The sequence below is a fragment of the Suricata suricatta genome, chromosome 12 (assembly GCF_006229205.1).
Source record: "Suricata suricatta isolate VVHF042 chromosome 12, meerkat_22Aug2017_6uvM2_HiC, whole genome shotgun sequence".
In the NCBI taxonomy this organism is placed as follows: domain Eukaryota; kingdom Metazoa; phylum Chordata; class Mammalia; order Carnivora; family Herpestidae; genus Suricata; species Suricata suricatta.
In genome coordinates this window covers 13,448,070-13,473,134 of record NC_043711.1, presented here as the reverse complement: position 1 = coordinate 13,473,134, position 25,065 = coordinate 13,448,070, and the positions used below count along the sequence as shown (strand labels likewise).

The window sequence follows — 25,065 nt, the reverse complement described above, 5'->3', positions numbered from 1 at the left end:
CTCCTGGCGAACTGGCCCAGGCGGCAGCCACGCCCGAGGCGCCCGTCTACGCGAACCTGAGCAGCTATGCGGGCGGCACCGGAGGTTCAGGGGGTGCTGCGACAGTCGCCTTCGCCGCCGAGCCTGTGCCCTTCCCTCCGCCGCCGCCCCCAGGAGCGCTGGGGCCGCCCCGCCTGACCGCGCTCAAGGATGAGCCGCAGACGGTGCCCGACGTGCCAAGCTTCGGCGAGAGCCCGCCGTTGTCGCCCATCGACATGGACACGCAGGAGCGCATTAAGGCCGAGCGCAAGCGGCTGCGCAACCGCATCGCTGCCTCTAAGTGCCGCAAGCGCAAGCTGGAGCGCATCTCGCGCCTCGAGGAGAAAGTGAAGACGCTCAAGAGCCAGAACACGGAGCTGGCGTCCACGGCGAGCCTGCTGCGCGAGCAGGTGGCGCAGCTCAAGCAGAAGGTCCTCAGCCACGTCAACAGCGGCTGCCAGCTGCTGCCCCAGCACCAGGTGTCCGCGTACTGAGCCCGCGCGCGGGGCGCATGCGCGGCCCCCCTCCCCGGGAGGCGGGCTCGCGTGGGGGGGGGCGTGGGCGCCCCGGACTCAGAGGGCGCGGCCCCGGGGACACCCCCCCCACCCCGAGGGTGCCAGGATTCCGAGAGGGTGCGGTCCCTGAGGACCCTCCGAGGGTGCCCAGGACTAGAGGGCGCCTCAGACTCGACAAGCTGGACCCCCTACTTCGGGGGGGCAAGCGCATGACCCCCCCCCGCCCTCGCGCTGCCTCTGTTCCCCGAGCGCGGCCACCCAGTGTTGCACAAACCCGCGCGCCCCGGCCGCCCCGTTGTACACACCGCTGCCGAAGGGGGCTCCGAGGGGGCGCAGCCTCAAGCCCTGCCTTTCCTTTTACTTTTTTTTTTTTTTTTTTGCCTTTGGAAGAGAGAAGAACAGAGTGCTCGATTCTGCCCTATTTATGTTTCTACTCGGGAACAAACGTTGGTTGTGTGTGTGTTTTTTCTTGTGTTGGTTTTTTAAAGAAATGGGAAGAAGACAAAAAAAAAAAACCTCCCTTCCCTTTCCTTGCTCTTGCTTCCCCCACCCCCTTCCGTCCTTCCGAAACTCCTTCTCCCGCCCTTTTTGTTCTGTTTTGTTTTGCTACGAGTCCACATTCCGGTTTGTAATCCTTGGTTCGCCCGGTTTTCTGTTTTCAGTAAAGTCTCGTTACGCCAGCTCGGCTCTCTGCCTCCTTCTTCCCCCGCCAGGGCCTGGCGGGCTGGGCTGGGCCTAGCCCGCACGCTCCCGTCCCCCGCCCCCACCGCCCAGCCTCCTTCCCCTCCTCCTCCGCCCCTACTCCGGGGGAGAGCCGGCGTCCGGGAGGGGCCTTGCACATCTGGCGCGCGGCGAGCGCCATCTAGGCGCGCCTAGGCTTTGGGCCGACTGACGTCCAGGTTAGGTGGGGGACACGTTGGTATCTCCAACAAGCGTTTGGAACTAAGGAGCCCACCGGTGACCCATTTGGGGAAGAGAGACTAAGATGGAAAGAGGACAGCCCAGTCCGAGGCAGGTAGGAAAAGGCAGAAACTTGAACCTCGGGGCCTCTGTTGACCATGTCTGTAAAATGGGCAGAGCAGTTGTAGGCTTGCCCTATAAAGTTGGAGGATTAACAGCCTGCTGACAGAGTAGTGCTTGGCCTACAGTTGGTGCTCCGAGTAAGCTCCTATTATGGTCTGGGGGATGGGGATGCGGAGTCTCAGGACCAGGAAAGTGACCCAGGTGGGATCTGACTTGGGCAGTCTGCCTCCGTCGCTACATTCTGTGCGATCTTCCTTTTAGGGCATTGACTTGGAATCAGGATTTTCCAAGTTCTCCCTGAAGACTTCTGCCTTTCCAACATCCTACTCTCCCATTTTGAGGAAACTAATGTTCAAAGAGATTGAGTGACTTGTTAGACACACAGCCTAACATTTTTAGAAGGCTGCAGGGACATCCGGACCCTACCTCCAGAGCTTTGACTGCCAGGCCACCTTCTTCCCCTGCCTGCTCTGGCCCTTGCTGTTGGGTGGGCGAAAGGCCCTGGGTTTTGGGCTTCTGCATCGCTTGGGGCCTGGAAGGACCTAGGCATTGGTGGTCAAGGGCACAGGGCAAGTCAAGCTGGTGATCATGTGTTGAGCACTAGTTGTATAACCCAGCCGTGCTAGGGAAGGCAGATGAATTGTGCTTGTTATAAATGGGGAAACAGGTGCAAAGAAGGAACAGCTCGTGGCCACAGTCCTGCCATTGAAAGGGTGGGACCTTTCCTTCTGATCACCTGGCTCCCACTTTTCAAGACTTCAGGAGCTGTTTTGGGGGCTGGTTTTTAACCATGTGATCTGATCTTGCCCCACCTTCAGGCAGACGCTTCAGGAGGGGACCTGGGAGTGAGAGGCTGCAGCTAAGTTGGGGGTGTCGGCACAGAGAGGGCCAAGAGTCATGTTTTAGGGGCAGACCTTCACTCTTCAGGAGACGGAGTCCTAACTTGCCAATTTGCCACTGTGTGACCTCAACCAAGCCCTCTCCTGTTCTCCCCTCTGCCTTCTGTACAGTGAAATGGGTACGTTCCTGTCCAGGTACCATCTCCCATATCACTTTGGGGGCAGGCCCTGATCTATAGAGAAGGGGCGGCTCAGGAGGTTGGGAGATGTCCCCGACACCCCTGAACAGCTTTACTCCTTTCTGATCCTTCCAATGTCAAATGTGTTGGGGAGTTTTCCCCACACCAACCAATTCCATTTTCTAGACCCCAACCAGGTGTCCTGCAGTTCAGTTCTGACACTACCTGGAGTTAGGACAGACCCCTGGGACTTCTGAACAACCAGCTAGAAATCCAGGGTTTCCACAACCCCCACCCCGGTTTTGATAATTTGCCAGAACAGTTCCAAGAACCTAGAAAACTGCTTTATTTACTGTTACCGGCTTATTCTACAGGATAGAAGTCAGGAAGAGGCAGGCGGTGGAGAGGTATGGGGCAAAGTGCAAGGGGGAGGGGTGTGGAGTTTTCACGCCCCCCCCCCCCAGTCCCCACAGGCACCACCAGCCTTCCGATACCTGCCTGTTCGCTAATTAAGAAGCTCTCTGAACCCCAGTGGTCTTATTCCAGAGGCATGATTGGTTAGATCATTGGCTCTTGGTGATTAGTTCAATCTCCAGACCCTCTTCCCTCCCAGGAGGTCTGGGAGGTGGGCCTCTAATGCCTCAGTCTTTCTGGGGACCACCCCCCACGCTGAAACTATCTGCTAGACTCCGGCCATCACTCATCTTCTAGTTTACAAAAGACACTTATCACCCTCAGAGATTCCAGGAGTGTTAGGAGCAGAGTGCCGGGGACAAAGACCAAATGCATCTTACTACATCCCACCCCTGCTAAATGGCAGAGCAGGAGCTAGAACCCTAGACTCTTGCCTGCCTCCCAGGAGCTTTGGGTCTAAGTGGAGGCCATATTTTTTCACCAGCCTGTGACACAGGAGCTTTTTTGGAAACCAGGGATCTGACCCCCTACCTGAAACCTTTCTGGAAAAAGTCCTTGAGTGCATCTGGCCCTGGACAGGTCAGTGTCTCCCCAGGCCCCTCCCTACCCAAACTATTTCCATCCCTTCTGGCCTCAGGGCCTTTGCACAGCTATGAGCCTGACAACATGTCTTCCCTGTGCTACCCAGCTGACCTTGGAAGCTCATCCCCAACCACCCCTGAAGCTGGACTAGGGCTTTCCTGGGTTCCCACAGTGCTCTGTGCTCCCACCATCACTGCCCTGACCATTCTGGATTTGTGTTTTGCTCACTGAGGACATGGATGGGAGCTGTCCTGGTCAGTGCTGAAACAAAGGAAGTAAGTCCCGCCAACTGCTGTATCTCTGGTTTTGCCCGGAGCTACACCCCCAGTGTGGGGATGAAGGGATCTCTGCCAGCTGAGGCTGGGTGTCCTGCTCGCCTCTGGTTCTGGTGCCTCCCAGTGGCTCCCCAGGGGAACGGGCAGAGGCTGCTGGGCCGGGCTGTGTGGCTTTGGCAGGACCCTGCTGAGCCAAGGCCAAGGTGTGTGTCAGCCCCAGCCTGGCCAGCAGTGATTCACACCAGGCATCAGCCCAGCCCCAGGAGGTGAATGGGGACGGTGGCCTCACTTTCCCCATCCAGATTGTGGCTCCGAGGCACGACCCACTTTTGCCAGGCCTGTATAGGGACCCGGAGGGACCTGGGGCCCAGCTTCCCCCTAAGGAGCCCCCATCCTCAGAGCCAGACACAGACACCCGCCTGGCCTCTTAGGATGTGCATCAGAGTATAGCAGCAGTGCCTTCTTGGCTCCAGACCCTCTTGTGGCTCCCCAGAACCTTCTTGATAAAACCCAAACTCTGTACTCCTCTTTAACTCCTTTCTATCCAGTCGTCCTCCACCTCCTGGCCCTCTTCCCTCGCTTCCGACCACGTCAGCCTCCGTGTTCCCTAATCATGCCTAACTTCTTCTCACCTCAAAGCCTTTGCCCGTGCTGCGTTCTCCACCTGAAATGCCCTTCCCCCAGCTCTCCTATGACTAACTCCTCCTCTGGGACTCAGCCCACTCACCCCCTTTGATTCCTTCCTGGCAGTTTCACACTCCCACGTTATTTGAGTTGTGTCCCCAGGCCCAGATGAGGTCCCACTACAAACTTAGGTGCTCAACAAATGCCCCAGGCATGTGAGACCGAGTCTGCCTTGAGACACGTGTAGGGGAAGAATTTGGGCCCCCGTCTGTGCTCAGAGCCTTAATTTTCTGTTCAGGACAGGCAGGAAATATGTAGCCACCATCATACTCATCAGCCTGGTCTAAGCACTGCCCCCACGCTGGGTCTGCCTTCTAGAACTGCCTTCCCCCAAGAGCTGGTGGGGATTGGCTGGAACTTGGCTGCGAGTCACAAAGCCATTGTGGCACCAGGGTCCCAAGGCTGGCCATTCGGGCTGTTGGGTTCAGCTTCAGGGGCAGGTGAGTGGGGCTGGCGGAGGGTTTGGTGGGGGGTACCCGGAGACTGGGTGGTTCTCTCCTGGACTCCAGCACCCTCAGAGTCCCCTTGGACCCTCCAGGCCACTCCAAGAAATGGATCCGCTTTTCATCCCCTTGGACCAGGGGTGCTTGGGGCCCCCCAAAACCCAATGGTGGCTTTGTCTGTCTGGGATCCCAGCCTGGAGAACCTATCATGTTTCTTGGGAGGCTGGAAAGTGGTCTTAGCTTGTGTGACAGGAAACTGAGGCTCAGAGCGGTTTACTCAAAATCGCCAAGCCAGCCACTCAGCTTACATGTCTGGGGCCCCCTTTCCTTTTTCCTGTCCCCTCTCACTCCATTGTCTGTTTGCTCATTCTGATTGAGCTCATTGAAAGGGCTGAACCATGTGGTTGATGAAACCCCAGGCTCTGGGATAGGCCAGTTCATATCCTGAAGCTGCTGTCTCCAAGTTCTGGAGCTTGGGCTGCACCCATCCATCCATCCATCCATCCACCCACCCATCCAACCATCCATCCATTTATCCACTCACCCACACATGCATGCATCCATCTAACCATCCATGCATGCATCCATCCATAAATATCTCATTATTCTAGGTACTGCGGATTCAATAGCAAAGGAGGGAGACCTCCTTACCCATGGGCAGATCATAGTTAAATAGGGGAGGCAAATCAGAAATAACATAAAGAAGTAAGAAATATGGCATACTGGCTTCTCCGGGTCGCAGGTCCCTCCTCTGTGAAATGGGGACAATGACTGTGCTCACCTCCAGGAGCACATTTGCTGTTATGATTCAGGTCACACTGATGCTTGTTCTGAATGGCCCCACCCCAAGATCATGACCTGAGCCTAAGTCAGACGCTTAATGGACTAAGCCACCCAGGCACCCTTGTTCTGTGTAGTGTAAGCCACCTCCCGTTGATAAGCATTTGAGTGGTTTTCAGTTTTTACTTCTTCAACAATACAGTGAGGAACATTCTTGAACATCCTTTTTTATGCACTTGTAACTGACCCCCTAGGAATCACCTTTTGGCTTATCTCTAGTTGTTTTGCTTTTATGTACAAAATAACATTAGGGGCACCTGGGTGACTCAGTCGGTTAAGTGTCCAACTCTTGATTTCAGCTCAGGTCATGATCTCACAGTCATTAGCTCGAGCTCTGTGTCGGGCTCTGCGCTGACAGCGTGGAGCCTGTCCCTCTCTACCCTTCCCCTGCTTGTGCGCACTCTCTCTCTCTCTCAAAATAAATAAACACCAAAAAAAAAAAACAACAACGCTAGAATGAACTTCTTTGTACATTCATCTTTGTGGAATTAAAAGTTTCTGGTTTTGGGGGGCGCCTGGTGGCTCAGTCGGTTAAGCCTCTGGCTTTGGCACAGGTCAGATCTCACGTTCGTGGGTTCGAGCCCCGCATCAGGCTCTGTGCTGACAGCTAGCTCAGAGCCTGGAGCCTGCTTCCGGTTCTGTGTCTCCTTCTCTCTCTGCCCCTCCCTCTCTCATGCTCTGTCTCTCTCGGTATCAAAAATAAATAAAACATTAAAAAAAAAAGTTTCTGGTTTTTGTTTGGCGATGCTAAGGTTTGGGGGGTTTTGATTGTTTGTTTGCTTTTAACGTTTCTTCTCACGTTGGTCTTGAAGACAGAGCCAGCCCAGGGCAGTGTTGCTGCACGTCGCGTGGATGAAGGGTTGAATGAAGGCTCCTTCCTCTTACAAGCTGGCTTCTGAGATTGCACCTTCTCTTCCTGCTCCTTCTCCAACTCTATGGCCCTCCAAGGTATGAAGATGGCTGGGAAAGGAGGTCTGGCTGCTCCCACCAGATGGCAGTGGGTGGGGGGCTTCTGCCAAACAAGTGTGTTATGCTCCGGGTTATGCATCAAGGCTGCTTGGCAGTATCCCAACTCCTTCTGAACCAAGGTACTTATGAAACCTACAGTCACCCCCTCATTCTTCTTCCCATCCTTCCATCTGTCGTCGAGGCACCCATCATCTACCATCATCTGCCGTCTATTCACTGATCCATCCCGCCGCTCATCAGTCCGCCTCTATTCACTGATCTCTTCAATTCCTTCGGCTCTCTTCATTCATACACTCATTTGATCCATCCACTACTCATTCGTCGTTTTATCCATTCATTCCTCCCTCCTCTTCCCCCTCCCATCTACCCATCCACCTGTGCATTTATCCATCCATCCGTCCATCCATGTGTCCATTTCTTTATTGATCTGTTTATCAATTCATTCATCAATTTCATTTACCTATTTATTCTTCCACACAACCCTTTGCCATCTTTCCATCCCATCCACCATTCGTTTATCCAGGGTCATCCCTTCAGTATCTAGTCATTCGTCCACCTATATGTTCAACTTCCAATCTACTCAACCACTCATGTATTAATGTGGCCACCCACCCAACACTCACCTGCTCGCAGCCTGGAACCAGGCCCTGTGACTGAGATGGGGACGCAGAAATGACGCAGACTTGGTTCTGGCCCTCTAGGGATTCACAGTAAATGAGGAGAGGCAAAAAATAACAACACACACACACACACACACACACACAGAAAATTTCCAAAATAGTCTGATCAGTGCTATATTCACACGCTGTTCCAGATACAAAGGAGGTTCAAAAAGCAAGAAGGTGGTTGGGCATTTAATTGAGCATGTGCACTTTGCCAACATTGAAGTGGCCACAGGATGATGAGGGAGACGTAGGTACCAGAGGCCACTGGAGTAGCTGGCCGGGAGAGAGAGGGCCTGCAAAGGAGAGGAGGAGGATTGTAAGGTGTCAAGAACAAGACGATGTAGGTCCTGCAGTGCTTGCTCCAGCAAGGAGACCTCTTTCCGCATGACCCAGTCGCTGACCACCTCCTCGCCACACTTCACAGGCAGAGCTGACACGTTCAAAAAGCAAGACAATGCAGGAAGCAACACAGCCACGGTTGTCACCCAACAGGCAGGGCTTGTACCAACCCCGTTGCGACCCCAGTCTCCAAGACAAAGCACAGACACCGTTTCCACAACCTCAGCACAAGCCAGTTGGTTCCAAGGAGAGCCTTCCGCCAGAGCCAGACAAGGACAAGACAGTGACCCATCATATCCCACGCCTCCGGGCTGTGGTTGAGAGCCAGGCCTTCAAGAATGTCCTGGTGGATGAGATGGATATGATGCTGTCCCGTGCCGCCACCCTCATCCAAGCCAACTGGAGAGGCTACTGGCTCCGGCAAAAGTTGATCTCCCAGATGATGGCAGCAAAGGCCATCCAGGAGGCCTGGCGACGCTTCAAGATCAGGCGTCTCCTCCGGTCTGGCAAGTTGGTGGAGAAAAAAGTGTGCGTGGACGAGGGGGACATCCCTTACCATCCCCCCCAGCAGGTGCGGTTTCAGCATCCAGGAGAGAGCAAGTCCCTTCTGGCCCAGCCCAGCATGGTGAGCAAAGAGACCCAGTTCCCTTTCTCCAACACCCTGGCCACCTGCACCCACCGGCTGGCCCTGCAGACCCAGAGTATGCCTCAGCCTGGCATGCAGGACCCTTGTCCCATTGGAGGTGCCAACGTCGCCTTCCTGCCACACCAGACCGTTGCCATCAGACTTCCATGTCCAGTGAGTCTAGATGCAAAATGCTGCCCATGCCTGCTGACAAGAACCATCAGAAATGCCTGCCTTGGCCATGTAGAAGGGGACATGGTGAAGACCAAGCAAGTAACTGCCAGAGCCAACAAGCCAGGAGCCCCAGGGCCACCACCATCTGGAAGGTATGCCCAGGCAGTTCATGGATCACTCAAGACCCAGACCCAGGCCCACATGGAACCAGAGGTTTTCAAAGCCCTACCCCAGACAGGCCCAGCACCCGTGACAGCCAAGACCCTACTCCAGACGTATCCAGGGGCCACGATGACCAAGACCCCACCCCAGCCGTGTGTCGTGCCCATGGGAATGATAGCCAAGACCCCGCCCCAGATGTACCCTGCAGCCGCAGTGACCAAGACCCCACTCCAGGCATGCCTGGCTGCCGTGATGAACAAGACCCCACCTCAGCCGTGCTCGGCGCCCACGGTCACAATAACCAAGAGCCCACCCCAGATGTTCCAGGCAAGCCCAGTGGCCAAGGCCTCACCCCAGACATCCCAGGCAGCCGCAGTGACCAAGACCCCATTTCAGTCATGCCTGGGGGCCATGCTGAACAGGAGCCCACCCCAGCCATGCCCAGCAGCCCTAGTGTCCAAGACCCCAACCCAGATGCGAGCAGCAACCTCAATAACTAACACTTCACCCCCAACACGACCAGCAGCCATGATGGCCAAGATCTCACCACAGATATGCCTGTTGGCTTCAACGATCAAGCCCCCAACCCAGACATGCCCTGTGGCCCCAGCGACCAAGACTCCGCCCCAGATGTGCCCCGTGCCCACGACGGCCAACACTCCAACCCAGATGTGCCCGGCAGCTCCAGTGGCCAAGGCCCCGCTGCAGACATGTGCGGCAGCTGCCACGGCCAAGACCCCATCTCAGACGCTCACGGGGGCCTCGGTGACCAAGACCTCTCCCCAGACACGTCTGGCAGCTATGGTCAATAAAACCCCAGCCAAATTTCGCTCAGTGGCTGCCGTCATCAGGACCCTATGCCTCTCGCCTCCAACAGATGGAAACCTGAAGTCTTCACCACCGGTCGCGGTGGTGGCTGGAATCCCCAACACCTCATCCCACACACACCTGGATGGACCAGAGGCCAAGGCTGTGGGGAATGCCAAGCAGACAGCTGGGACGGTCAAGACCTCGTCCTACTCGTACTGGGCTGAAGGAAATGTCAAATACCTTTCCCTACCACAGCGGGGCGCTGGGACTCCCAAGGTGCCAGCCAGGCCTCCTTTGGAAGCTGAAAAAAGCAAAGCCTTCTCTCAGAAACAGGTGAAAACGGAAACAACATCTAATATGAGTGTGGCCATTGAAATGCCCAGGGCTTCGCCATGGGCAAAAGTGGTGGAGAACAGGAACAAGTCCTTGTTACAGACCCACCTGAGGACAGATGTGGAGAAGGTTCAGTCCCAGGTGTATGTCCCTGCAGAAACAGCGGTGGTCCTGCCCCAGGCCCAGGGGGCCACATGTCCGGCCAAGGCCCCGGATCTGTGTCTGGCCAAAGCTCTGCACCAGGAACGGTTGGCCACGTGTTCAACCACAGCCTCGTCCCAGGGACAGCCTCTTGCTGAGCCGAGCACGGCTGAGGCTCAGTCACATCTGGGCACATGTCTATCCAAGACCTTGTCCCAGGCATGTCCATCTGCCAAGGTGACTAAGACCCCATCCTTTGCACATCCGGGCACGTGTCTGACCAAGGCAGAGTCTCAGGCACATCTAGCCACAGGAGCGACGAGGGTCCGACCTCAAGCACGTCTGCCTACTGGGCTGACCAAGGTGCAGTCACAGGCCCGGTTGGTCACAGGGACAGCTAAATGCCTCTGTGCTACCCACCAGCCTGCTGAGCTCAGCAGCAAGACCCAGTCACAGCCTCTCCTGGCTGGGTTCAAGGCCTCCTCCCAGCCTTGCCAGCATGTTGGTGCCCTTGGCTCTCTGCCCACAACCAAGCCAGAGGACAGACTGACTCAGCCCCAGACCCACAACAACGCACAGGGCAGAGCCACCCAGGGCCCATGCCAGGGGGCCTCTGAGATCCAGAGCATACTGGTGTCCCTGTTGGCATCTGCCGGATACCCCACATGCAACGTCGAGTCCTGGGGTGACAGCGGAGCTACCCAGGCCCAGCCGCCGCCGACCGGCCCAGCCACTCCCTGCCAGGAAGAGCTAGCAGCCTCCCAGCTCGCCTCCCTGTGTGCTGAGCTGGTCGCCGAGCTGGGCTCCCAGGAGGACCTCCGTGCCCTGCTGGCAAAAGCCCTCTCCCAAGGCCAAGTGAGGGCAGCCCTGAACCAGGCCCTGACCAAGAAAGTCCTGGGCGCCACTGCGTTGGCCAAGGCTCTGCCTCAGGGCATGCTGGGCACGGCGCTGATGAAAGTGCTGTCCTGGGGTGAGCTGGGCATCGCCCTATCCCGCAGCCTGACCCCCACAGAGCTCCGGGCAGAGCTCACTAAGGCCAAGCAGGGCAAACTGGCGGAAGTGCTCAGCAAGGCCCTGACGGAGGAGGAGGGGGCCACCCTGAGCCAGGCCCTGTGTCAGGGGGAGCTGGGCGCGGCCCTGAGGACGGGAGTTGTCCTCCCCAAGGCCGCCTCGAAACCAGCAGGAAGCAGGATGACTGTGATGCCGACCCCAGTGGAGGTGGGGAGCCCATCAACTGCGTGGGGGCCCACCCTGGGCCCCACGAGACCACAGCCCAGCAAGGTCAGGGTTCCCCGGTATGGGACCTGGGGGAGTTTCTTCACAGGCAGGCCTGCCGGGTTCTTGGCAGAGATGGGGGATGGGGCCATGCTCGGGGGGTCACCCTGCTCGTCGGTGGTCTCCCTGGTGTCCCTCTGACTAGTAGAGTGATCACCACTGTTCATCAGTCCCCCCTAATTGCTGCCCTGGACCCCACTCTACCATGGGAGATGGGGCCCAGCAGGGGCTCCTCCTCAGACCTACTATATCTGAACCCTGAGGTCAGTGAGGAAAATGTGTGCCCCCAGGGGCTAGTGAATCAGCATCAGATCTCAACCCTGTGGAGAGTGACCTGGGCCCCAATTTGCCCAAGCTGTCTGACGTGCAGCCGCCCCCTAGTCTGTGGCAGCTGCTCATTGCCCATGGTGTTGGCCCAAGCACTAACCAGCCATCGGTGGCTGGTGGCACAGCCCCGGGCTCCCACAGGCCACATGTCAGCAGGGTGGCCCCACGTCCGTGGGCAGCATCACGGGAGAGCAGGGTGGCCCTGGGGACCCCTTACCGCACTGTGGGGCGGGGGGAGGGCCTCCTGCTCCCCCCAGTGTGTCGCTGCATATGGGGGATCCATTTGTTGGTGTCAGCCCTTCGGGGCCAGCGAGGTACCCCCAGTGTCTGTCGATCGTCATTTACCAAATTTCCACGACAGTCACCTGCAGTCTGTGAGGAGACCAGGCAGAAAACTCAGTCCCCAAATCACAGACGGGCCTTGGTGGACCCTAGGGAGAGAATCAACAAGGTGACCTCAGGTCTATGGAGGGCTGCCAGTGTGAGCAAAGCGCCCCTAGGCCAATCACAGACCCCCAAGGCCTGTCACATAACCTTAGGTCTCTTGCCTGGCTCCGTGCCTCCTAGGCATCGCTGGGCACTCAAGACAGGTAGATCCCAGTGTGTTCCAAGCCTCCCCAGGCAGTAGGATGGCATGCACCCTGCCCGGTACAGCCCACCCTCAGCAGGGGAGGAATCAAACCCAGGGCACCATTTCCAGTGCACACCGGCCACGGGAGCAAATGACTGGCCACATACCCAGTGAACCCAGTTTCCCCAGGGTCTAGACAATGACCTGTTTGGAAGCCTCTCCCAAGGCTCCACAGACTGTGGCCCAAATGTGAGTAATTCCCAGAGCTCCTTGCCCAGCGGGGGTTCACTCAGCCTTTCCTTCATGTCTGTGGCCAGTCTGACTGCTGTCAACCTGGTGGAGGAGGAGCCCTTGGAGGCCAGCTTGGATGGGGACACCCCTGTAGACACCCTCCTCTCTGGGGAGGCTGCGGGGAGGCCTCAGGGGCCTAGAGATGGGGAAGAAACTAGGAAGGTGAGCTGGCAGCGCTCGACTCCGACCTCTGCTGCCCACCTTCTGCGGGCTCGGAGCGGATGCCCGTTTTGCATCACAGCTCAGTCTCGGGTCGTGTGACCTTGAGTGGCCACTGGGGCTCCGATGATCAGGATGAGACGGGTATGTCTTTAGGCCAAAGCGCCATGGATCTGAAGGAGAGCTTGTCCCAGAAATCCCACAGGACAGGACTGACCAGAAGTGTGTCTTTGGGGAATGAGGTCCCTGCCAGATATCAGCAGCCATCTGCGCCCAGTAGGTTAACCTCAAGCCCATTCCAGCCGTCAGTAGCAGGTGAGATGGCTCCGAAGTCACAACAGCCATTTATAGTCCGTAGGGTCACCGCCAGCCTATCTGAATCGTCTATGGCTAGTAAGGTCTCCCCCAGCCTAGCCTGGCCATCTGTGACTGGTGGGGTGTCCTCCAATCTAATGCAGGCATCTGTGACTGGTAGGGTGGCCCCCAGCCTAGCCCGGCCATCTGTGACTGGTGGGGTGTCCTCCAATCTAATGCAGGCATCTGTGACTGGTAGGGTGGCCCCCAGCCTAGCCCGGCCATCTGTGGCCAGTAGGGGGCCCCTCAGCCTATTCTGGCCACCAGTAATGAGTGGTACCAGTTATGCGGTTAGTCAGTCCAGTTGGGCCCCCAAAGTGGGTTCAAATCTACCATCATCAAGGGTGAATGCAGTGGCTCCTAGTCTGTGCCATCTATCATTTGTGACGGAAGTCCCCCTGAGTACATCATATCCGTCTGGGACAGCAGCATGGGTCAAGGTCTGAGCCAGTCATCTGTGACCCCTGGGGTGGACCCATGTCAAGACCCTGTAATGGTTACTGGGGTGGCCTCAAACCCCCAGGTCCCTGAGTTCAGCAAGGTGTCCCTGGCATTCCATCAGCCAGTCAGGGTCAGTGGGAGGCACCCACATATGAATGAACATTCTGCTGTTGCTTTTTCAACCCCAAACCTCTACCAGGTGCCCATGGCTAGTGAGCCGGCTCTGCTCTAGCCCAGGGAACCAGTATGTCTCCGGGGGCCCTGTTCAGGGGCATGGCCACAAGCAGGTCCCTGGGTGCTATGGCTGCTGGCATGTTCCCAAATATGTCTCAGGGAACCCCAGCTGCTAGTATGTTCCTAAGTGTGTTTCCAGGACCATAGTGGGGAGTGTGTGCCAGGGAAGTGTGGCGACTGCTGTGGGCCCAAGCCAGTTCCAGGTGTGGCCGGTGGGATGACTCCCACTGCACCCCCCAGCCTCTGTGGCAGGTGCCCCTTTGATTCGTGAACGAGCCCCAGAGGTGGGTCCTGGGCTCTTGCAGGCTTCAGTGCCCAGCAGACTGGGTATGAGTCCATGCAAGTTCTCCCAGGCCAGTGTGGGCCCCCATAGGTCTCAGGTCAACGTTGATCTGCCGATACCTTTGTACCACCTGCATCCTTCTGTGTCCACGGTTGTGGCAGCAGGTTACCAACAAGCAAATGCTTCCTGCCAGGAGCCTGTGATGGGCACCACTCGTGGCCTGGTGCCAGGTGCTGTGGCCAGGAGCGTGGCCCCCAGCCTTCCCCCTCTGGGTCTGTGATCAGAGATGTGGGCAAGAGCCTGCCTCCAGGGCCTGTGATCTGTGACGTGCTTCCCCACCTTCCATCAGGTTACATGGTCAGTGGTGTAGCTCAAACCCTTCCCCCAGGATCTGTGATCAGTGGCATGGGCCAGGGTCTGCCTCCAGACCCCATGGCCAGCGCTGTGGTCCAGAACTTTCCTCTGGCTTCTGTGGCTGGTGGAATGGCCAGGACCCTGCCTCCAGGTTCTGTGGCCCCGAGTCTGATTGCAACACCTGGGGCTGGTGGGGAGAGGCAAAGTGTCCCCGTAAGACCCTGTTAGTTTCACTGCTCCCTGGTCCCAGGCTCTGTGCCCAATGGGGTGGCCCCAAGTGTCTCTCCCGAGTCCGTGGCCTCTGTCTGGTATGGCCCCAGCATCTATGGCTGGGGGCCTGACTCAGGGCCTGGTCCTGGGGTCCAGCGCTAGTGCAGCCGGCCCGCCCTCCACAGTTGGCAATGTGGCCCAGAGCCTTCCCCAGGGATTCCTGGTGATTGGGATCACTCCCCATCCTTACCATGGATCCCTGGCCGGGGAGGGGCCTGCAGCCTCTTTCCAAGTATCCCGTGCCCCTGGCCTGGCTCAGCTTCACCCCTAGGCTGTGGAAGCTAGTGGCACAAACAGGAGAATGCACCGCATGCCCACAGTTTTACAAAGATCCTCAGAGTTGGGGTCTTGGGATGATGCTGTTTGAGACCACAGATGTCCAAGTCATGATGAAGCTGGGGAACCCGGAGAAGGCTCTGTCCCAGGTGTCCGTCTCCAGTGGGGAGTCCATAGTCCTCAAGGAAACCCCATGGATGTCCCGTAGTCCCCTGTCAAATGACATCAACCACAGCCCCGAATTCCTTCCCAGTTGTCAAAGGCTACTGTTGGAGGAGGTGATTCCCAGCAAAACCAAGTCTTTTACCCATGGCATGGCCCCTGTCCCTGCTCGGTCCCTGAATATGACCAAGCTCTCGAAGGCTGGTGGCATCACCCCAACCCTGCAGCAGAGGCCAGTAACCACTGGGGAGCCCCCTGTTCCCACTCTGTGGCAGCTAGCAGGGTCCCTACTGTGCACCTGGAGTCTGTCAAAGCTACTGGGGCCCCGTTGGTTCATCAAAAGGCAACTGTGGCTCATGTGCCCCAGAACCCCTCAGGGTGGCTCACATTGTGCCCCAGGGCCATGCCCACGAGAAGGGGGCTTCTACCATAGTCTCAGGGTCACCCAGATGGGCCCATGACAATACTGTAGCATCCACTTTGCACTCAGGGTCTATAGGTGGGATGGGGACCCCAAGCACTTCTCAGAGGTCGGGGACTGCCAGTGCGGCCTCACATGTGCTGCTTTATTGGCCCACGGTTAGTGGGGTGGCATCGGGTGGGTTCCAGATGGACACTGTCCCCAGCACACACCAGAAGCCAGTGTCTGGGGACCCGGCTCAAACCAACCACAAGTTTCTCGGCTCTAAAAAATCCCATAGGTCCATGCGTGGTAGTCTTGTCTCGGAAATGCTAGATGATAGTGTAGCCAGGGTTGTGTCCTCACACCATGTGTGGAGCACACCCGCAGGTCCTCCCGGGAAAGTCCTGAACGCTTCACGGGGGTGCCGACCACCCATACTGAGGCGACCCACAACACGGCCATCCCTAGGCTGCACCCAGGGTTTTGGAAGGTGTCTCTGGGCTATGAGTCTTCATCTGACAGTTCCGGGAGCCCCTTTTTACCCAGGTGTGGACACAGGGGTCCCAGGATTTCCATAGCACTGTGGCTCCTTCGGATAGTCACAGGGCATCCTTGACTCCCACTGTACTCCAGGGCCCCGTGGACGCTGGCAAAGCTGGTGGCCAAGCATGGAATTCTGCCGTCCCCAGTGTCGCAGTCGGGCCCATGAACAGCACAGTGGCCCCCGGTGGCCCGTGGGAGCCGCCCAGGGCACCTGTGCCCTTGGACACCGTGGGCAGAGAGGCAGCGGTGGATCCCAGACGGTCGGGGGAGCTGGTGGCGTCGATGCAGGTGCTGGAGAAGACCGTCCATGCTGTGGTCACGATCCAGGCAGGCACGCGTGGCTACCTGGTGCGCCGTACCATCAAAGTGTGGCACCAGGGGGCCGTCGTCATCCAGGCTGCCTGGCGTGGCTACTGTGTGCGGCGGGATCTGGCTCGGCTCTCCGGAGCCGCCACCGTCATACAAGCCATGTGGAGAGGTTTCTGCGCCCGCAAGGGCCAAACCCAGCCGGCGTGGCTCCCAGCCACGTGGGCCAGGCTGGGCAGCAGGGCCAGGTCCACATCTGACCACCGCTGTTTCCAGTCCTGCCAGCCCCATGTCTGCGCCCTCTGCCAGTCACTAAGTCCCAGGCTGGGGGGCCCACCCAGTGTGGTGATGCTGGTGGGTTCCAGCCCCCGCACGTGCCACAAGTGCGGCCACACCCTGCCTACCCGGGTGGTGCATGGCATGGGCCGGGGCAGTCAGGCAGGCGTGCCATGGGGCCGTGTCACCCCGACGACTGCCCAGAGCCCCCAGCAGTCCCGTCACCAGGGTAAGGCAGCCACGGCCATCCAGTCAGCCTGGAAGGGCTTCACTGCCCGCCGCCAGCTGAGGCAGCAGCAGGTGGCCGCCAAGGTGCTTCAAGCCGCCTGGCGTGGCCATCACACCCGGGCCAACCTCACCACGGATGTGCTCTTGGGACCCACAGCATGGGACAGTCCGCAGCGCATGCAATGGCCGAGTGTCTAGGACATTGGCTGGGGGACACCAGGGGAGAGGCAATATGGCTCTTTGGTTCTAGTGAATAAAGCCCTCCGCAGCCTGGGTCTCGGTCCACCTGTGCTCATGGCAGTGTCCCGGGTGTGGTTGGGGTGGCTGGCGTGGGGAGAGGACTGGGAGGGGCCCCAAAGCTCCGCAGCTGGGATAGGGGAGTCTTTTCTGGAGGTCAGGGCCAACAGTGTGGTTTCACATCTGTCACCATATCTATCCATGGCTAATGGGGTGGAGTCCAGTCCGTTCCAGATGGGAGCTGTCCCCAGCACATTCCAGAAGCCAGTGGCTCCATGCCTGGCCCAGAATGGCGGCCACAAGTTCCTTGACCCTAGAAAATCCTACAGTCCTATGCATGGGTGCCCTGTTCAGGAAATGTTAGGGGTTTCCAGTCACTTCCTGATTTGGGAAGTGTACCCTGCCTTCCTCTCTCACCCCCAGTCTTGGGGAGAGAGAGCCAGACAGATATACCCAGCCTGTTGGGAGAGAGAGAGGGGGCTACCCCAGAGGGGGCGGCCTGGACAGAGGAGGGGTGCGGCAGGGCACATGGATTCAGGGTAGCTATGGAGGGGCCCAGAGTTGAGGGGTGACCTCTTCAGGGTCATGGTCCAAGTGGGGCTTGTAGGAGAGGTGGGGGGTCCAGGTGGAGAGGCGAGCAGGAATGGCACCCCTGGGGAACAGTAGCAGCCCCCCAGAGGCCCTGTGTCCTGAGGCCCCACCTCCGCCTCACCTGTGCACGGCCCCACACACTGCCGGCAGGGTGCGCGTGCGCGGGCCCAAAGAGCAGGCACCTGGCCACACACCTGTGCAGAGCCCGCCTCCCGCCCTCCCTGCACAGGAATGGCGGTCTCCCAGCTGCCATCGCCACTTCTGTCGCTGTCTCTGGTGCTGCTGCTGGGGAATTCCTCTCTTGCCTCTGTCACCTCTAGAGGTAAGAACAGGTAAGGAGGCCTGGCTTTCAGGAAGGTGGAGGGGGGCATATGGTTCAGCTACACACCTGCCTTCTGGATCCCTCCTTCGGGCCACCCTCCCCACCCACGCCCCTGCCTGCCCCCAACACGTGAACGGCCACTGTCTCAGAAGCAAAGTGGGGTGCCACCACCCTGCTGCTGATAGGAACCAGCAAGAGGCTGGGGGGAGGGGACTCCATTGTGAGGTTCTGTTTCAAACCTCAGTTTCTTGTAGCCTCCACCGGGAGAGGAGTGAGGACCCCGGGCCCTGATGGGGGGACACAAGAGCTCACTTCCTGGTCACTAAGCTCTGATGGCTCCCAGGAGCGGTTCTTGGCACCTGACTTCATTTCCTTCTTCTGCCCTGTCAGATGGTCCCCAGGATGCGGAAGAGTTGAACCTGCATCCTTTCCCCCAGCCCTCCGTGTCTCACCAAAGTCATTGCTCTCTCTGACCCATGCCCCAGCTTCAGCCCTAGAACATCGAGAGTGGAGGCCACCAGGCCTGGGGTTCCCACTGCAGGCAAGGGCTTCAGCCAGAAGCCGCCGCATTTATCTCCACTGCAGGGCTCAGGAAACTGAGGCTCAGGCAAGGCGTCTCCCAGCTGTGCTGGGCCCAGGTTGGAACCGGATGACTTGGCTCTTGCCAGCCTCCTGGTCTAGGACTCCCGGGGGCAAAGCAGACTCCCAGGCCAGTGCATGGAAACAGCCCCATTTCACCTTTCGGTCTGCTCCCCTGCAGCTCAGGAGCACCTTCTACTCTGCCCCAGGCCTCAGCAGAGCTCACGTCTGCCTCCACTTCCTCTTTCAAGCAGCAGTCAGTTAAGGCTCTGACCCTTGGATCGTGAGTTCAAGCCCTACTCCCCACCCCCACCCCTGCGTCGGGCTCTGTACTGGGTGTGAAGCCTACTTACAAAAAAAAAAAAAGTTCCTCAGAGTTCTGGCTCAGCTTGGGGTCCACTGTGGCTCTGAGTCATTTTTGTTTCAGTAGAAATTCCTCAAATAGTGATAGGAAGCAGTTTGGGGAGGCTGGCCTCTTCATCTTTGACTCCTGGGAGGTCCTTAGGCGGCCCTCTTCCCACCTTCCCAGTCACCTTGGGCCAGATTCCCTACCATTCTGAGCCTCAGTTCCCCATCTGTAAAATAGGAATGAAGTCAGGCCAGGGCACCATGCCGCTGCTAGACTTCTCTGGCATCCCCGCAGAGCCTGGGAGCCTGGACAGAGATTTAGGGGTCTGTGTGTAGACCCAACCCCCTCTCCTGGGGCCAGTGCCTGATGTTATTTCCTCATTTTTGCTGCCTGGGGTGAGGCGAGGGAGGAAGCATAAAGATTGGCCCTGGGCGGGCTAGGTGGGGTGGGGCGGGGCGGGGCAAGGAGCATTTGATGAACCACTTACTAGCAGTTAAGGTGCCTCACAGCCTGGAACTAGGAAGTCATCGTGGGACGTGGCCCACAAAATATTTACCCACCCTTATTCTAGCTCCTGGGCTCAGTGCCTGGGATGGAGTAGGAGCCAGGGCGTGGCTGGAAAGGAGCAGGGTAGATTTCCAGAGCCCCGATCCACTGATTGTTCCCAGAGCCGGAGGCCTGTGAGCCAGCCTCTCAAGTAAAACTCGGAGTTTAGCCTTGGGGACCTTCCAGGTACCTGGCAAAGAAGATGCGGGCTGATCCTCCTCCCTGGGGCTTGGAGGTCGATCTGTGCAGCTGTGAACCCACCATGCGCCAAACCTGTGTGAGCTCTCCAGAGGCTCTGACACGGTGATGTCCACTTTATAGAGGAAGGAACTGAGTCCCAGAAGGTTTGGAAGAGTTCCCCAGGGGCTCCTGGCTGGCTCAGTAGGTGGAGCATGAGATTCCAGGCCTCAGGGTGGTGATTTCAAGCCCCACATTGGGGATAGACTTTCCTCAAGAAAGAAAGAGAAAAAGAAAAAGAAAGGAGAAAAAGAAAGAAAAGAGAAAAGAGAAAGAAAGAAAGGAAGGAAGGAAGGAAGGAAGGGAAGTTTCCCAGTGTGCTGGCTGGGTTGCACCCATTCCCTGAATGCAGCCGTTCTTTAGAGCCTTGAAGCCAGAGTGGCCAGAGTGGGGGCGGGGAGGGCCCGACCCTGACTGTAACTCTGGCTGTGGGATCTCAGACAAGGGCACCTCCGTTTCCCACGGAGCACTCACAGGGTGCACTAAATCCTCCAGGTCGCCGGGAGAAGCAGGGGTTTACTACCTGACGTACCAGGGAGACATCTAGAGAGGGGCTGGGGCCACACACCCTTGTTCCTAACCATCCCCTCCCTGCACCTTCAGTGAGTTTTCCTTCCAGTATTATTTTTTTTCAGTGCTCTTAGAGAGCAGGATGGAGAACCGAGCTTCCCAGCGACAACTCCTCCAGCTCGGCAGAAACCTCCTCCAACCACTGCAGCCTGAGCTCAGAGACAGGCTCTACCATCCACGCCAGCACCTTGGGTGTAGACAGGCTTGTTAAAACCCAAAACTCAGCAGGAATAAATTCGAAGATCCAAACGGCTTTATTAATGATACATGAATTGGGCAGTGTCCCCGTCTTAGCAGATAGGAAGGAGCTCTGAGGAGCTGTGCAAAATGGAAGGGCTTTTATAGGCAGAAGGGGGAAGAGAAAGGAAGTTTCTAGCGAAGAGTAGATTGTTTCAGGCAATTTTACCTTCCTTTGGGAGAAAGCAGAGGAGGGGCATCTAGGAGGCAGATTATCTCACAAGTGCTGGCCAGCTAATTCCAGATTGACGGGGTAAAGGTCCCCCTCCTGGGAGGGGCAGAAACTGCAATTAGATTAGGTATTAATTCTTGGTTTGCTGATATGGGGCTTAGTGACTACAAGTGACTACATTTTGGGCATGTTTTTCTTTTAACAGACTCCACCATCCAGGTCTTTCCAGAGCATGACTCCTCAACTTCAGGGACATTCTCCACCATCATGTCCAGCCCCAGCTCCACAACTCCAGGGTTGGCACCCACTTCCTCTTCAGAAATGGCCCCCCACCGCAGTTCTGGCTCCCTGGGTTCAGAGCCTACCACTCCCTCCCACTCCAGCCCTCCAAGTTCCCCCACCTTGACCTTGCATATGAGCTCCACTTCTCCCAGCTCAAGAACAGAGCCCTCTTCCATGCCCTCAGCCACCACTGATGGGACCTCTGTGTCCTCTGGCCCTGGTGAGTACTGGAGGGTTGGAGGTTGGGGGTACCAGGCTGCAGTTCTGGGATTGGCCACCAGGGGGAGACACAGACCTGAGCATGTGTGGAGAAGGGCTTCTCCCCACTCTCTACTGGTATCACCTAAAGCCTCTCAGACTTTTCTTCTATGCACATTTATTAAGCACCTAGTGTGTGTCAGGGCCTGTGAGACACGCTTTGTTGGGAGACAGGTTATAAGTAAATTAAATATTTGTTTATAAAAGAACAAGATATACAGGATAAGGGGTCAGACTGTGAATACAAGTGGATGGAAATTTGCCTTCAACTTTTAACTTTTACTTATTGAATAATCTCTACCTCCCAGCATGGGGCTCAAACTCACGACCCTGAAATCACGAGTCCCATACTAGGATTAACATTTTTATTTTTACTTTTTAAATGCTTATTTATTTTGAGAGAGAGAGAGTGGGAGCAGGGGGAGGGTCAGAGAGAGGGAGAGAGAGAGAATCCAAGCAGCCTCTGTGCTACCAGCATGGAGCACGATGTGGGGCTTGAACTCACAAACCATGAGATCATGACCTGAGCCAAAATCAAGAGTCAGATGCTTAACCAACTGAGCCATCCAGGCACCCTTAAGATTGAATTTAAAAAAATTTTTTAAACGTTTATTTCTTTTTGCGAGAAAGAATGTGAGCAGGGGAGGGGCAGAGAGATCAAGAAAGGGATAGACAGAGTCCAAAGCAGGCTCCAGGCTCTAAGCTGTCAGCACAGAGCCCGACGTGGGGCTCGAACTCACAAACTGTAAGATCATGACCTGAGCCAAAGTCAGACGCTTAACCAACTGAGCCACCCAGGCGCCCCTAAGATTGAAATTTTTAAAGAAGTGTCAGCAGATGTCTCAGTTTAAAGGAGGTGAAGGAGGCAGTCACACGGGTATCTGGCGGGAGAGCCGCCCCGGTAGCTGGCGCAGCCCATGAAAAGGTCCTGAGGTAGGACTCTGCCAGGTACATTTGAGGGAGAGTGCGGTGGTTGGGACTGAGTGAGTGGGCTGGATGAGGGGGCGCTAGTGATGGCGCTGAGGGGAGGGTAGTTGCAGGGCGTGGCCACACCGGGCCCCAACTGAAGCCAAGCATTTCTAGGGGTCTAGAAAAAAACTCTGTTAGTCAAAATAATATGTTGTCTCCAAAATGTTCAAAGAAGAGTGTAAACACAAAGTGTAATGAGCTGCTTGAAGTCATAGGATGTTGTAAACCAGCTTCACGACGGCTCACATGTTGCATGCGGCCTCAGAATGTTGCTGCATTTGAGAACAGAATTCTAGATTAGATTTTTCTCACTTTGCAAGAACTCCTGCCCAGGGAGGGCAGCAAAAACACAGAGAGCGGAATGAATTTCTTACAGACGAATGACACTCAAAAGGAAAAGGACAGAATCGTGCTTTACAAAAAGTTGCAGCCGCAGGGCGTCTGAGTGGCTCCCTCGGTTAAGGGTCCGGCTCTTGGTTTCTGTTCAGGTCATGGCTCTCTCGGTTTGAGAGTTCAAGCCCTGAGTCTGCCAGCGCAGAGCCTGCTTGGGATTCTCTCTCTCCCCTCTTCTCTCTGCTCCTCTCTCTCTCTCACACACACATTCTCTCTCTCTCTCTCAAAATAAAGAAATAAAGTTACAGCAGCCACAGGAGAGGGAAGTGAGCACGGCTTCCTGGGAAGGGGCTGAGAGAGCTCTGGGCCCCGGTGGGGGCGGCAGCCTTGGGAGGGGTGGGGCCCAGGGCTGACTCAGGCCTCCCCACCTCGGCTCCAGGAGACACTGGGGCCCCCGAGCTGCACAGGAACCCAGGCGTGGTGGTGGCTGTGTGTCTGCTGGTGTCCATTGTGGTCGTCGGGTCTGTGCTGGTGGCCGTGAGGTGTTGCCACCGTGGTGTCTGAGTTCTAGAAGCCGGATGAGGTGTCCACGGTGAGGTGGGCGCTGGGCTGGAGGGATCGCCCCGCCAAGTCCCTGCTGCAAATCCTGCTCATGCCTGAATGTTCTCTCGTGTGTGTTCCTCTCCAGGAAACTGTGAGTCAAGCGTCATCCTTTGCCACCACCAGAGTGATCTCCGTGGGGCCGAGGGAGAAGGGGGCTTGGATGGGGCGGGACTCCTGCGGGGGGGGGACTGAGTTTGCTAGAATAAAGCCCTTATGTTCCTTTGTGGCCTCCTAAGTCATGGACTGCTGTGACAGACACTTTTGAGCGCCTACTATGTGCTGGGGTCATAGTGGGGCCATTTCTCCACCCTCATTGGGGCCCACAGCCTCAAAGGTGGGACCAGACAATAGTGAGAGGATCAAAGGACATCATTTCAGATGTCATGGAGTCACAGACTGGGGCTGGGGCTGGATCAAAAGGGCCCTCATGCCCAGGTTTTCTGAGAGGGCTGGGTGGTGGGAAGGAGCCTCCCTGGAGAAAGCTGGGGGTGGGGGGTGTCCCAGCAAGCAGGCACAGCACATGCCAATGTCCTGCGGTAGGAAGAACTTGAGATGTCTGGGAAACGACACAGGAGTGGAGGCAGCGGGGGAGTTTCCAGCCAGCAAGATCCAGAATCTTGTAGTCTCCCTTCCAGTCTTGAGGAGGCAAATCAGCAGGGGGGAGTGGGGGAGGCTCTCTGGGAGGCAGACACAACCTGGAGGCAGGAAGGCGCCAGAAGCACACCGAGAACAGGGGGGGCCAAATGGTTCCCCCACCTCGGTGTCTCCACCCTGCTTGCTGGGGGTCTGAGCTCGGCCCCTACTCTCTCCTCCCAGCGTCTAGGAGGGAAAACAGTCCCGGGCGGCGGCGGGGCAGGGACCTTTGGTGGGTCAGTGGCTTCTCTCTGCTTCCCGCCCACCCAGTCCCCAGTTCCATGAAGGCTTCTCTAGCCAGAGGGGGACACGGAAGTGGCTATGCCTTGGCCAGGGGGCAGCCCGGGCTGGGTTTAGCTTTCTGTGAAATGGGTGGTGACAGAGGTGGGGGGTCAAGGTCACACAGCACAGGATGGCAGGGGGGGGGTCATGCTCTAATGGTTTTTGGGGGCAGAGGGACTGCAGGGCCTCCTGGGCAGGCGGCTGTTCTGGTGACACATTAACCTGTGGTGACTTAGGAGGTGGCAGCACCACATGAGCCCCTTTCCTCTGGCCGGAGTTCCCCCCCCCCCACAGCCCTTCCCCGGGGTGCTGGTTCCACTGAATCTCCAGTCCCTGCTGTTTGTGAAGAAGGCGTTGACCAGATAGGGTCATCCATCTACCTAGAGAGGCACAGTGCAGTGACCAGCTTTCCTGGAGCCTCCAGGGACCCCCAGAGGGCGACCCCCAAACTCCTGAGGCCACACCTCACAGGCTATGCTCTGAGGCCCCTGAGCTGGCCCAATCTTACTCCCATCTGCACCTCCTCTGTGTCTCTGTCTCTCCTCTCTCTCTGTCTTCTCTCTGTCTCTGTCTCTCTCTCTTTGTCTCTTCATGTTTCCCTCTCTCTGCCTCTCTTACAAACACAGAAACAATTAAACTTAACACCTCCCCCTCCCTGAGCCTACCCCCCCCTCCACACACCCGTACACTTGGTCACACTCCTGGCCACGGTCTCATTCCCATGTTCGGGACACCCTGTCCCTCTCCCCCGTCACTCTGCCTGCCACCCCCTGGCTCTGTCCCAAGGGTGGTATATGGGTGTGTCCCATCTGAGCCTGGCACTCAGACAGTTAAGGGGTTCCGCTGGGGGGGGGACCCCGAGCCGCCCACTTGGGCAGGTCCAGTGCTCCCTTCCTTCGCTCCCAGGGAGGTCACAGGACTCAGGCAGGACTCGGTGGGGGCAGTGCACGCCAGGCCTGCCCGGGCCCAGCAGAGCCTGTGTGAGTTTGGGGATTTCTCAGCCTATGGACTTGGGTCTCGGAATCCACCAGAGCTGGGCTGGGAGCTGAATGGGTCCCCCATGGAGCCTGGGGCCAGGGGGC

General features: G+C 57.3%; 2 protein-coding genes across 6 annotated transcripts; both read left to right on the top strand.

Moving 5' to 3' along the window:
- The first annotated feature begins 2,996 nt into the window (after positions 1-2,996).
- IQCN (IQ motif containing N) lies at positions 2,997-17,058 on the top strand. 2 transcript variants are annotated; one of them, XM_029918789.1, is made up of 4 exons: positions 2,997-4,969; positions 6,629-6,760; positions 7,871-9,889; positions 16,064-17,058. In XM_029918789.1, exons 2-4 carry the CDS (start codon positions 6,677-6,679, stop codon positions 16,979-16,981), a joined length of 3,021 nt encoding a protein of 1,006 aa, XP_029774649.1. In that variant the 5' UTR covers positions 2,997-4,969; positions 6,629-6,676; the 3' UTR covers positions 16,982-17,058. The 2 variants fall into 2 exon arrangements, with proteins under 2 accessions (XP_029774649.1, XP_029774648.1); XM_029918788.1 differs by having other exon boundaries at positions 6,625-6,760.
- A 154-nt stretch (positions 17,059-17,212) lies between these two features.
- On the top strand, positions 17,213-23,238 carry LOC115275162 (putative protein TPRXL). 4 transcript variants are annotated; one of them, XR_003901412.1, is made up of 5 exons: positions 17,969-18,571; positions 18,694-18,795; positions 20,829-21,125; positions 22,905-23,057; positions 23,154-23,238. XR_003901412.1 is itself a non-coding variant. In XM_029918791.1 (4 exons), exons 1-3 carry the CDS (start codon positions 17,664-17,666, stop codon positions 23,027-23,029), a joined length of 702 nt encoding a protein of 233 aa, XP_029774651.1. In that variant the 5' UTR covers positions 17,213-17,663; the 3' UTR covers positions 23,030-23,062; positions 23,154-23,235. The 4 variants fall into 4 exon arrangements, 3 of the variants coding, with proteins under 3 accessions (XP_029774651.1, XP_029774650.1, XP_029774652.1); XM_029918791.1 differs by lacking the exons at positions 17,969-18,571; positions 18,694-18,795 and adding an exon at positions 17,213-17,943 and having other exon boundaries at positions 22,905-23,062; positions 23,154-23,235; XM_029918790.1 differs by lacking the exons at positions 17,969-18,571; positions 18,694-18,795 and adding an exon at positions 17,335-17,943.
- The last annotated feature ends 1,827 nt before the right edge of the window (positions 23,239-25,065 follow it).

Bases quoted from the DNA above. Each gene is read 5' to 3' on its own strand.
- IQCN (XM_029918789.1), top strand. From the start codon at position 6,677: ATGAAGGCTCCTTCCTCTTACAAGCTGGCTTCTGAGATTGCACCTTCT. The intron at 6,761-7,870 runs GTATGAAGATGG...CACACTTCACAG, and splicing joins CAACTCTATGGCCCTCCAAG to GCAGAGCTGACACGTTCAAA. The intron at 9,890-16,063 runs GTGAAAACGGAA...ACTGTACTCCAG, and splicing joins AAGCCTTCTCTCAGAAACAG to GGCCCCGTGGACGCTGGCAA.
- LOC115275162 (XM_029918790.1), top strand. From the start codon at position 17,664: ATGGCACCCCTGGGGAACAGTAGCAGCCCCCCAGAGGCCCTGTGTCCT. The intron at 17,944-20,828 runs GTAAGGAGGCCT...TTCTTTTAACAG, and splicing joins ACCTCTAGAGGTAAGAACAG to ACTCCACCATCCAGGTCTTT. The intron at 21,126-22,904 runs GTGAGTACTGGA...CCTCGGCTCCAG, and splicing joins CTCTGTGTCCTCTGGCCCTG to GAGACACTGGGGCCCCCGAG.